The sequence below is a fragment of a genome, unplaced genomic scaffold, assembly GCF_019419815.1.
Source record: "Pyrus x bretschneideri cultivar Hongxiangsu unplaced genomic scaffold, Pyrus_bretschneideri_v1 Contig8, whole genome shotgun sequence".
Taxonomy (NCBI): Eukaryota; Viridiplantae; Streptophyta; class Magnoliopsida; order Rosales; family Rosaceae; genus Pyrus; species Pyrus x bretschneideri.
This window is the reverse complement of record NW_025999820.1, coordinates 3,460,702-3,473,003: the sequence shown is the minus strand read 5'-3', so window position 1 is coordinate 3,473,003 and position 12,302 is coordinate 3,460,702. Positions and strand designations below refer to the sequence as shown.

Sequence of the window (12,302 nt, the reverse complement as noted above, 5' to 3'; positions counted from 1 at the left end):
CAAGAGCATTCATTAGTACATTTAAGGTCTCGAGTTCGGTACTCATTTCATGAATATCAATAGTATAAATTTGCAAAGTATGTTGGAATGTAAAACTATGAAGTAAAATATTTTGGTTTTCAAAGTGCCAAGTGCATATGTGAGTTAAATCAGTTTTCTAAAGTGTTATATCCTTTCTTTGTGCACCAAAGTTAAAATCGTGCTATATACAAATTAGTTCAGAGTAATTTAAATATCATCATATATACAACAACAACAAAGCCCTTTTTTACTATATGGGATCGGTTATATGAATCTTAAAACGTTATTACATTTAGTTGTGTGTACAAATGTAAACAAACTTGTATTTAAAAAATTACCCTTAAAAATCTCTTTGAGATGCTCGTATTAGATTTTGGGGCTTAGTACCAATTCAACACAGTTATGGACGGTTAGCAAGTAACTCTTTATCATAATGTTGAAGAAGGGTGTTGTAAGTTCGAATTCTGTCGACTCTCTAATATAATATTTAATCTAACAAATCTATATTTTGACAAAAATAAAAATAAACCAAAGTTTTGGGCAGTTTCTGTATACTTAAAATTAAAGTAGTGAAAAAGTAAATTTCATCAAAATAGTTGAAACTTGAAAAACAACATTTCGGTTTCAGCTGCAACTTCTACATTTCACAAGGCGCCCGCGAGTATTGGTTCTTCCGTTGATTCGTGAACCTGCGATGGCGAGCTCTCTGCAGCGCATATCAAGCCACGCTCGTCTTCTCCGAGCCTCTGTTGCCTCAAGGTCCAGGCCGTTCTCGACGGACGCTCTAGTCGAATACATGCCCGGGGAGATCGGAAAGGTCGCCGGCATTCCCGACGAACATCTTCGCCGGAGGGTATGATCCTTTTCGTTTTCCTTCTGAAATTCAATTCGAATTTTTCTCTAATTTTGACCCAATTTCTGAAATGGATGCACATAACCCAATCCGATTTTTTGGTTTATGGATCGAGAATTAGGGTACTGGGCATGGGTGATGCTAGGAGATCAAATTTCTAAACTGAATTTTGTATACCAAATGATGTAGATGTTGATGATTTGATTAATATTTAAATATTGATTAACGTGTTTATTTTCTATTAGTACACTTCATTTGGTTTGTAAATTTGATTTAAAAATTTGGTCTCCTGGCATTTTAGGGCCGTTTGATAATCACTTCGTTTTTAGTCTTTAGTTTTTGGTACCTATGCATTGGTAAGAAAATGGTAAATTTTGAGGTTGAAGTTTCTAATTTTTTAGTTTTTGATGAATGTCACAAGCTGGACATGGTTAATGTCATTTTTTTTTTTTTTTAAATTTAAAATTCATTGTGATCGGGAAGTTATCCATTTTTGGGGACGCATGACAGGTTATAATATACTCACCTGCAAGAACTGCATCTCAGCAAGGATCAGGGAAAGTTGGGAAGTGGAAAATCAACTTTGTGTCAACACAAAAGTATGTTTTTTGGTTCCCCATTTAATAGTTCCCATTGGAAAAGTATTTGGACTTTTGAGGGATTGCTGATTCGGTTATATATTTTGGATTTGTTTCTGAAGGGTTGTATCTTCTGATATGGTTCATGGTGGGCAGATAGGTTTTATACCGCTTAGTTTTTACGGAGTTTTGTGTTAACCAATGTGGATGTTGTGTTATCAGTCAATCTCTTCATTTATAACTAAACTTTCTATTTTTGAACATTTTCTGCTCCTCCGGTAGTTTTAACATGACAATAAAACCTTAGAACTGCGCTGCTTTAGCTAGATGGCACCTTTCTTGGATTTTGTTTGGGATATTTTAAGTCAGGTCATAGTCGAGCTTGAAATAAGCTTCTTTTTGTTCTCTCTTAAATATCAGATGATTATTATGTTAGCATAATTGGATGATTAATGGCTCATCTTTTTGATACGTTTGTAGGTGGGAGAATCCATTGATGGGATGGACTTCCACTGGGGACCCATACGCACACGTTGGTGATTCGACACTGGGTTTTGACAGCGAAGACGCTGCAAAGTCCTTTGCAGAGAGACATGGTTGGGATTATGTGGTATGTTTTGTTCATTTTCTTTGTCCTCCATCGGGTTTAGGGCTGCCCTTTGTTGTGTTTCTTAAGGAAAATTTGTGTGTTTTTAACCTAGGGATATATTCATCCCCCATATGGGGAAAAAGAACTAGGCATATATTCATTGAATTCCAGATATTACCTTCCAGCCATAAACAATTTTGTGCGATTTTGGTAGTAGACTGGTAGCCCTTTAACTGTTGGTTTACTTTGAAAATATGTTCTTTTATGATGGGTGCAAATTCTTTTATCTCTGATTTTTTCTTTTAACTTCCCTTTGACCTAATAATGACAGTTCTTGAACTCACCTGCAGGTTAAAAGGCGGCAAACGCCATTGTTGAGGGTATGTGATTCTTTCTTCATACTCTCTGAAGCTATTTCCATTCTCATAACAGTTTCTTTTTGTTATTATTTCTTAAATGTATTTATGGTTTTTGGGGTAGCACCCATACAGAAGACTCTTGTCATTTGAGATTAAGATGTTGGTTCCGTTTGGGAATTAGAATATAAAATCATCGTGAAATTTTCATGAATCACAACCCCTTTGGTTTCTTTTTCCTGATAAAGCGAGGACCTGCTCTGAAGGACCTGTAGAAGCTACAACTGTTGTCATTTCAGTTTTCGACTCCATCGATTTTAGCTCCCTAAGCCATCATTTTCTATATGAAGTGTTTTATTGAAGTTGTACAGTACTTTTTTCGTTCCGCCAATTCATGCCAAAACAGTTTAACCGCTTTAAGCTTTGTGTGTAGTATTATGGAGAATAGATTGGCAAAAATGTCAGCAGGATAGTCCATTTCTAGTTAGGTAGTTAATCTTAGCTGCTTCCTATTTTCCTGGAATCGATAAGAAATTGAGTAATGAGGTGTTGCCCGCCCTCGAGATAGAAATTTCTGATTATTTGTATTAAAATATTGGTTTTTTTTTTTTTTTTTTTTTTTTGTATCTTGAGATGTAAAAATGAATCTTTCTTACTGTATCTCTGGCTTCAGGTGAAAGCATATGCAGACAACTTCAAGTTTAAAGGCCTCCCAAAACTGAGGAGAATTGATTTTGCTTCAATGGTTTTGTTTCCGTGGTCAATCTCAGGAGGGAGGCTGTTGCAACAATTCTTTGCAGTACCCTTGTCGTATTTCATTGAACGAGTTACTTGGTCCAAATGAAACAGACTGCAATAATAAACGCGATTCATGCTGTGAAGTATCTTCTCCTATTTCTTTGGTATAAATGACAGTGCCTTTGTATTTCTTGTCTGTTCGATAGTATTTTTACAGTTTTTGTATTCCATGTTTTGTATTTGGTTGTATTCCCCATACGTGCATTCCAATCCCAGTTCGAGAAATGATGGAACGGATAACTTTGCTTGCAATGCACTGCAGTTTGAATTTTTTTCTTCTTCTGCCTCTCCTCTCTGTTTCCCACCTTTGCCTATATCTCAATCTATTTGCTGGCTCACTGGTACCTGCTGCACTTGGTAGCTCGGGAATTTGAAATTAGGTGTTGAGTTTTGACCTCTGTTCGGGTGAACACGATGGAACCAAAACGACATTAAATTAAAAGTTGTGCTACAATCAGTCGCTCACATTCTACGGTCATTATGTACTACTGAATTGATTGTTTTATGTGATCAAACAGTTGGATGGTAATGGGTAGATCATATGTTCATGTATGAAGGGGGAATCCCAGTTGGATCTTTTACCAATAGCTTTAGATGAACCATTTCCATCGCTAGTTTGATCTTCCCAAATATCGGTTGAATATAACACCAAATTCGCCCATCATTTATTAAGAAAATTTGCTATTCCGTCGGTGTGACGAAGCGATCGTCGATTTAGATACATAACTCATAATTCAAACACGCTGATAGATTTGCACTTAGATAATCCTGAACCAGGTTGAGAACTGTTGAAGTTTTATCCGCCATGATTTGGCTGCTAAACCCGGTGAACAGAGAATTTGCCGGCAACATTTTTAACCTCAAGTGAAGTCCCTGTTAACAGTAATTCCGCTAGCATCTGGTAATAACTGCTTAGTATAATACTTGGATTTACGCGACAGATTGATCTTTGTCCGCCGCCTCTCTGGTATTGATTCAATCGAACATTGTGAAAAACCGCGTCTCACAAACCTGTGAGAGAAACAACGGGTGTCATTCTTCAAGACTGATCACTGAACGTTTGTTTTTCTTATAAAAAAAATAGAACGAAGCGCCAAGGAATACGTGCAATAACCATATCTAACCCTCACATGTGATCCCTCTACAAGCATATGTAGGCTACTATAGCATGTATTTCAATTAGCAGAAACTAACCAGTCTGCAGTACGGGTTGTAAGCAAGAAAAGCTTCTCCAATCCGAGCGAAGATGCCTTCTTCTCAATGTAATCTGCAGATATTAAAAATGTAAGAAATTATGGACTATAACAGTAACGATAATACAGTTTGCAGATATACAATAGTATACATGGTCCAAATTGTCCCTTTGTTTTTAATTGGGTATCAAATTTCAGTTCAAAGCATCTTGGGTCAAATGAATCCAAGATGTTCAGTAGAAAAAGAACAGGAAGAAACAAGATGTAATCCAAATCTACGTAGCTTAGGCCAGAAGTATGTGCGCTGATGTGAGCTGTTACTGATGTTTCTTCCTCTTTCTGATATATACCATCCACTTTTTTAGGAATATATGATATCAGCACAAGAGTGTAAGTTTACAGTAACGGTAAAAGAACCTTTTTCGTAAGAGTGGAATCATTGGACATGCTGCGAGAAAGAGAGCAAATATATATTTTTAGCTATAATGTGAATATGATTAGCTACTGTTAATATAATTAGGGTAGTGCTGTCTGCACAACCATTTTTACTTCGCACAAACCCCTCTCAATTTCTGGCCGTCATATCGAATGAATTGAGAAGATCAACGGCCAAAAATTAACAAGGGTGTGTGAGAAGTAAAAATAGGAGTGTGAATAGAACTATCCTGTGATTAAACTTTCAAAATGGTCAGTAGAAAATATGCTCAGCAACGACTAGAGAAGTATATTAGGAAATGAGGAAAGCAACAAGAGAAAAGCTATATCGATGCTTATTCAAGTTTTTCACAGTATATTACCAAGTAATTTATCACCCTGCCCTTGACCACGGCAATCAGGAGAAACTGCAATAGCAGCAACCTCTGCACATTTCTCCTCTGGGAAAGGAAAAAGAGCAGCACATGCAATGACCTGACCTTCTCTTTCCACCACAATGAAGCAATCCAATTCTTCACGTAGCTATTGGTACAAAGTCAGTTCATGAAAACAATACAAATTAAGGTAAGTTTCAATTAATAATCATGAGTGAAAGGCAGAAGGTTCAGTAAAACAAAATTATAAAAGATCATTAACACAAACCTGTTTGTCACTTCTTGGAACCAATGTGCCAGATGCTTCTAAAGGCTGTATAATTTGTCTTATTCCAGAGAAGTCAGATGCCCTAGCCATCCGGGTTCCTTCATATAGGTCACTAAGAACGAACATTTAATGCATGTCAGTGGATAGATGGAGGAAAACTTATGCATAGCAGCATATGTTAGGTACAATTGTTTGCTCTCCTTTTTTATAATTCATGTAAAAAAACTCTTGAAGTTAAGACTTCAATGGAAACCAAGAAGCTACCCCTATGTACCCAGTATCCAATCTTAGCATGGTTAACCGATGATGATGAGAATATCTTTGGCACAAAAATATTTGGGAATTGTTATTAGCACTCCAAAAACAGCATCCCGTACTCCACCCTCCTCCCTCCTTCCTGGTTTTTTATTTTTAAATTTGAATTCTTTTCTAGAGAGGAGTTCTTTTTTGGAGTGCCAATAAAAACTCCCGATTTTTTTTGAAGTAGTGACTAAAAGATACAAGTTAAATACACATCCAGGAACAATTACAACTTATTTTATGCCCAATCCTGGCAAGATGAGACCAAAACAACCTCTAATGAACTCATGCAACTCTATCAAATGAACATTTAGATGTAACGTGGTTTGAAAATTTGATGTTTGGATTTCCACTAAAATACCGACTAGGCTAGTAAGCCACAAACGAGGAAAGAAACATAAACCAGAAAAATGTAAATAGCAGACCATCACATCAGCAACAAAAAAATCCTAGCAATTCGGACCATCAGCATAGCTTATCATCACATTAAAGTTGATTAGTATCTGACATCAGAAAGTCACAAAAGTTCACAAAATTCAGATACGTTAATTGAAAAAAAAAAAAAAAAAAATAGCATACCTAGCCACCATTGTCCCCATTCCATCTCTTTTAAACAATTCCAACAATAAAACTCCCCCTTTAGTTCCATCCAACAGATGTACTCTTTGAACACCTCCCTGGCATTAAATCAGAAACTACCATTGGCTGGGTTCTTGAGATTCAACATATAAAGAAGCTGAAACTTTAACCTATGCAGACACATATTTACTGAAGTTCATAAACCAGGGGGAAAAGGACTGTTATGAGCTTACCCTGCAAACGAAGGCTGCAGCAGCCAATTCGGAAAGGTAACCATTTAATCGACTTTGCCGTTCATGACCTCCAATAGCAAAACCTTGTTCACCAGTCCACAATCCATTCCCATTTTCAAAACCAACACCATTGTGAAACCATGCGGTATAATTTTCCTTAAGAGCCTTCCCATTCCGGTAAGTAGCATTGGGATCACCATATCCAAAGCCAGACAGATTTTCTTCATCAACAGCTTTCACATAGCTAGCAGCTACCTCACTCTGCTGAGCCCGCTTACGAATCAACATGTCTGCTTCTTCAAGAGTCAAGAAGCGAACAAGGCGTCCACTCTCGTCAAGAATTGGACCATCTATTATGCAGATAAGTTTATCTGCTTCGATAGCCAAGGCACAAGCCGTTGCAACTTCGTACGTGCTGAAATATATAGAAGCATAAATCATCAGCAACTAGGTATTATATGTGTAAGAAGAGCTGGCAGCAGAAAATAATCAACCAAATATATAACAAGCACTGTGTAAACTTTTCATTTGAGACACCAAAACAGAAACTATTAGAAGCTTTGTCTATAAAGCATACTTGCAATTTAAAGTTTCTCCAGAGCTGGAATAACCCAGGTTGCTCAGTATCACAATACAATCATCATCAAGCCTCTTACGCATGCGAGAAACATCTACTTTCTTGACTTCACCTGTTGCCCCATAATCTACACCAGCAACAACTCCTCTTCTCTGAAAAATGAAATAACAGCAGTACTTTTCAGAATTTGTACCAACGAAAAAATTCAAAAATCAAGAAAACAACTTAATGTTTAATGTCACTTTTGAAACAGTAAGATTCTTACCTTGGCTGCAAGAAAGTTACCACTCTCGACGCTGACACCAACTTCATGCAAACGACTATTGTCACCATGTCGACGAATATTGCATATGGAAGGTCCTGGAGAAAGCTTTGCCTCTATTGTCTTAGATATCGCCCCAGCTGCTTGCCTTGCAGCATCTAGAGAATCTGAGTCAGTTACCCTGTACTGACCAACAAACTTTGGCTTCTTTCCTGAAAAGTAACAACTAACAGATACCTGCTTAGTTTCAAACTTATAGCACTTCAAATGGCTTAAACAAACCAACAACTTCAAGAACCTAACGAATTAATAATCTAACTAAACTAAGAAATGCATTTTGAAATCAATACCACCAATCAATCATATTTTGTGCTCCACTCTGTGATATCATGCTTAGGGTTCGTTTGGGATTGCTTCTCTAGAAAGCACTTCTAGTAGACGGGCTTTAACCACGTTGAAATGTTTACTAGAATCCAAATCCTACCTGGAAAAACATTTGTAAGTACTACTCGAATAAGCATCTGGCAATTGCTTCTTTCCAATATGTGCTTCTATGAGTCAGAAGCACTTCTAAGTTTTTCTGCCAAACGCAATGAGATGCACTTTTAGGTGTCAAAAAACGCTTTTAGCGTCCGTGAAGCAATCCCAAACCAGCCCTACTCATTGAGAATGTAAAATAACAATCACATACAATAAAACCCTCACCTCTCTGTGCCAAAAGTTCATCAATTTGCACTTGGGTTCCCGGAACAAGAACAAACCTGATCCCCAGGTGATGAAGAAATGCTATATCCTGCATAAAAAACAATATATAAATAGACATATACTAACAAACAATCCAATGCAAAGAAAACGAATAAAAAGATTTCATTTTCTCAGCAACCAAACAGTTCAAAGAGAAAATTTTCTTAGCAACCAAACAGTTCAAAGAGAAAATTAGAAAAAGGCAGAGGACCTGCCTTGAGAATGGGTTCCAAGTGACTACTAGACACAATTTCACCCGATATAATCACAACGAAGGTACCGCCGCGGTGGGCCCACAAATACGGCCAAGCCTCCCGGAACCACCGCACGAACTGCTCGTCCTCCATGCTACTGTAGTTCTCGCAATCGCTCTCGCTATCCTCCATCACAGGGCCATACGCATTGCTGCTGCACTTGAGGGAAATTCCAGCCCTGCCCTTCCGCATCCCGCTATTCGCCACAGGCAGCCGACAGGGTTTTTCGGTGACGGTAAGAGAAGAGCGGCTAGGCGAGGTTAGCTGGGCGGTTACGGTGGCGAGTCGTCGGTGGGTTCCTAAAGTGGTGTATGTGGCGGCCATAGAAGGGGTTGAACGAAAAATGCACGCACAGAGGGTGATCTAATTCAAAAGATGAGCGCTGGGTGAACTCCGGAAGCCGCCACGATTAAAACGGTCCCACACTAAAGTTTCTAGGTTGACTACCGCTTCACAATTTTTGGCGGATTATTTGGGCCAAAATTTCGCACTAGTAATTTAATAAATTCGCGCCATAATAATAAGAAACTAGTGTATAAAGTTTTTACTTTTGTTTTTTTTTTTTTTTTTTAATTAAAGAAGAGAGAAAGGGTGTGTGACAGAACGTAGAAGTAGGGAGAGAGTGAAAGAAGTTTGTTTTTTAATTTCTTAAGTTAGAGATGATAAAATTATTTGTATGTGAGGTTTAAATAAAAAAAATTTTATTTTGTGAAATTACGTTATTGTTCTTAATTTTGTTGTTGTGATAAAAGATAAAACGGTCTTTTTACCCTCTGTTCGTTAATAAATAGGGTTTTATTAATATGTATTTATTAGATAAGCACTGTTTTAAAAGGGAAATGTTTTTCGCATCTTTGTCTTCTCTTTTTTCATATACAAAACTTAGAGGCATTGAAAAGTTGAAAAATCCTTCCATGTAGATAATTATATTTTTTAAGGTAATGCTAGAGAGATTAAATTTGTAAATAAAATTTTGAAAACTAAAGAACATAGAAGTTGATGATTGAGTTATTACTTAAGCGTTGATAAACGTGCTCATTTTTATTGGTGACACATCACTTAGTTTGCAAATTTTGTGTCCAAATTTAGTCTCCCTAGCATTACCCTTTTTTTTTTCACTATTAGTTGGATGCATATTAAATGATAGGGTAATGCGAGGATGACTAAATTTGTAGCCAAAATTTGCAAACTAAATGATGTGTCACCAATAGGAATAAACACGTTTATTAACGCTTAAGTCATAATCCAATCATCAACTTCTATGTTATTTAGTTTACAAAATTTAGTCTCTTTAACATTATCTTAAATGATAAGTCGTGTTAAAACAAAATGCAAACTTAATTGAATATGCATGGCGTGTGTGCTGGTTACTAGTATGACGTGTGTGCTGGTTACTAGTATACACAATGTTGTTTTATTAAACTATATGCACAACATAAAATATTATACTATCTTTATTTTTTATTCTTCCAATTTTATCAAATGTTCTCGAAGGGAATGACTTTTTAGAGCATCCCTAGTGAGGGGCTCTATATAAAGTTGGAAAAGTGGTGGATATAATAGCCCATTTTAGAGCTTTGAGGAATCTTTGAGATTTTATAAAAGAACCTCTTCCAGTGAGAGGTTGTATCTTTCAAGCTCTATATAAGCCTATATATATAATAATTTGATTAAGCGATGATTTTTTTTTTTTTTTGTGTTAACTTTTCTTAAGTTGATATGCTATCTTAATTTTTTTTATGGGCCTTTCAACCTAAAAAGTTCAACATGTGACAAAGTTAGATTTAATTACTTATGAATCGTTGAATTAGATTCTCTTATCAATCTCATCCGTTGAAAGAAACAAACCCCTACCTTGCCCTCTGAAACAATTTGATTTTTCACATATAACACAACAATTTACCTAGCACCAATTGGTAAATTAGTATCATGCAATTTTGAAAAATATTATTTGAAAATTTCATCCAAAATTTCATCTACCAATGCCCATGAACGTTAAATCAATTTGAAAATTTAATTCTTAAGGAATTTAAGACATCATTAATTAGCCACATTGCAAGAAAATAAGTAAGAAAAAAGAATTAAAAAATAATAATGAAATGAGAGTATAAGTGTATTTGCAAGTGGAGAGAGAGTGATAAAATTTTGTTCAATGTGTTGCTACTTTTTTTGTGGGACCTACTGTTTTTTGGGGCTAGATATAGTCCCGATTTATGCTACTCAAGAAAGGAAGTTGCTAGCCCCAGTGGTGGATTTAGTCCTATTTTCCGACTCATTGGGATGAAATTTCTCGCTAAGGCTTAAAATGTAGTAGCCTCGTGGAGGATAGAATCCTCGTTGGGGATACTCTTATAAATGTCATGCTTATATATAACATAAATATTTGTTTGAAACATAAATTTACTAATAAACACGTCACTAGCTACCATGTATCATTGAGGGGAAGTAATTAACTTCAGTAAATTAGGAAGGAATCGGTCCAATAATAAGTTAGGTAAGGTGTACTGTGTCGCAGTGTGAAGCACTAAAATGATCGGTAGCTAGAGCTCACAGGCTCACTGTCATGTCTATGTGTGTGACCACCTCGTGTGAGAGAGAGAGAGAGAGAGAGAGAGAGAGAGAGAGATTGCAAAAGCAGCATATACCTGAAGTATGGCATCCAAGAAGAAAGGACTAGCAACAATCTCACAAGCTATGACCACAACAAATGTAGTGCTTCTGTGTAAGAAAATGTAAGGTTGAACTTCCCGAAGAACCTCCACAAACTTCTCATCTTCCTCCGCCGGAATATTGACACCCGCTGCAGGGTCACGACCATCGTACCCTTTCGCCACCGTTACCCTAATTCCCTTTCTTTTAATTCCCATTTCCAGCAGCTGCCATTTAGGAGCCAACGCAACACCCCCAACTCTCCAACGACTTTTCGCCTTCATCAAACCGAACGCGTAACTGAAATTTTTGGGTACTTCACAGGGACATGAAGGCCAAGTGTGGTCATGGCCGCGGCAAGTTTGATTCCAGGGCATTGATCTTAAAGTAGCCATCGCACTTTTGGAAAAAAATGGTATTATATTTGGGTTTATTGGGACAAGAATGAAATGCGGCAAAACGATTAACCGAGAAAAGATCTTTAGTAGAGCAACCGATGAGAAATGATGTAGAGTTGTAAGACAAAATTCAATCAACTTTATATAAGGGAAGGGATGGCCCACACCACATCAAACTGCAACCGTTTATTTTTCAAATTGTACTTTATAGATCATATTTATAAAATATTAGCTAAATCGAAAATATTTGAGGTATCTAATTGATTTCAAATAAATTGACGAACATTATGTTATAAGAAACATTAAAATTTTATCGTGACAATTAAATGAGCAACTGATTTCGGATTGAATTGAATTTTTGCATAAATTATATATGAATCAAGAAAATAAACGGTTTAAATTGTTAAAATTTGATGTAAAAGGAACACATTATATAGGGTAAGTAAAGTAGATTGTGAAAGGAACGCATTATTCTTGAGCTCAATTATTAAGTTGGCATTTTTCCCCTCTCATCATCATGTCTGTCTATCTTTATATAGTCATGAGAATCTATTTTCTCCCCAACTTGTTTATAGACATAGTCCACCAAGCTATGTGATTCACATGGGATAACTATTTCCAAAATTTATGACTAGTATTTTGCAACTTCATTGTCATCATGTCATATCTCTTTCTTGAAATGGTTTTATTATTTATAGAGTGAGATATTTGACAATATGTTTATTCATTTTTTTTTTTTGTTAATATATCAAGACACACAGACACATATCGACATTGATATCGGTCACATGCTACGAGAACATATTTGCATAATGTAGACACCAAATTGACATTCATATAT

General features: G+C 36.4%; 2 protein-coding genes across 3 annotated transcripts; one reads left to right on the top strand and one right to left on the bottom strand.

Annotated features, from left to right (window-relative positions):
• Positions 1-676: 676 nt before the first annotated feature.
• Positions 677-3,473, top strand: LOC103952658 (NADH dehydrogenase [ubiquinone] iron-sulfur protein 4, mitochondrial). Its single transcript, XM_009364311.3, has 5 exons — positions 677-874; positions 1,385-1,473; positions 1,933-2,062; positions 2,392-2,421; positions 3,071-3,473. Exons 1-5 carry the CDS (start codon positions 716-718, stop codon positions 3,239-3,241), a joined length of 579 nt encoding a protein of 192 aa, XP_009362586.2. The 5' UTR covers positions 677-715; the 3' UTR covers positions 3,242-3,473.
• Positions 3,474-3,838: 365 nt separating this feature from the next.
• LOC103952659 (probable amino-acid acetyltransferase NAGS1, chloroplastic) lies at positions 3,839-11,526 on the bottom strand. Of its 2 annotated transcripts, none has more exons than XM_009364312.3 (10): positions 11,060-11,526; positions 8,122-8,209; positions 7,420-7,628; positions 7,155-7,306; positions 6,578-6,992; positions 6,345-6,442; positions 5,466-5,577; positions 5,186-5,345; positions 4,390-4,462; positions 3,839-4,206 (listed from the first exon to the last, which is right to left on the bottom strand). In XM_009364312.3, exons 1-10 carry the CDS (start codon positions 11,456-11,458, stop codon positions 4,056-4,058), a joined length of 1,857 nt encoding a protein of 618 aa, XP_009362587.2. In that variant the 5' UTR covers positions 11,459-11,526; the 3' UTR covers positions 3,839-4,055. The 2 variants fall into 2 exon arrangements, with proteins under 2 accessions (XP_009362587.2, XP_009362588.2); XM_009364313.3 differs by lacking the exon at positions 11,060-11,526 and adding an exon at positions 8,376-8,762.
• Between the last annotated feature and the right edge of the window lie 776 nt (positions 11,527-12,302).

Excerpts from the sequence above, each read along its gene's own strand:
- LOC103952659 (XM_009364312.3), bottom strand. The coding sequence starts at position 11,458 with ATGGCTACTTTAAGATCAATGCCCTGGAATCAAACTTGCCGCGGCCAT. Across the intron at positions 8,210-11,059 it reads TCTTGGATGCCATACTTCAG|GATATAGCATTTCTTCATCA; the intron begins GTATATGCTGCT and ends TTTTTTATGCAG. Across the intron at positions 4,463-5,185 it reads GCAGGGTGATAAATTACTTG|ATTACATTGAGAAGAAGGCA; the intron begins GTAATATACTGT and ends TAATATCTGCAG.
- LOC103952658 (XM_009364311.3), top strand. The coding sequence starts at position 716 with ATGGCGAGCTCTCTGCAGCGCATATCAAGCCACGCTCGTCTTCTCCGA. Across the intron at positions 2,063-2,391 it reads GACATGGTTGGGATTATGTG|GTTAAAAGGCGGCAAACGCC; the intron begins GTATGTTTTGTT and ends ACTCACCTGCAG. Across the intron at positions 2,422-3,070 it reads GGCAAACGCCATTGTTGAGG|GTGAAAGCATATGCAGACAA; the intron begins GTATGTGATTCT and ends CTCTGGCTTCAG.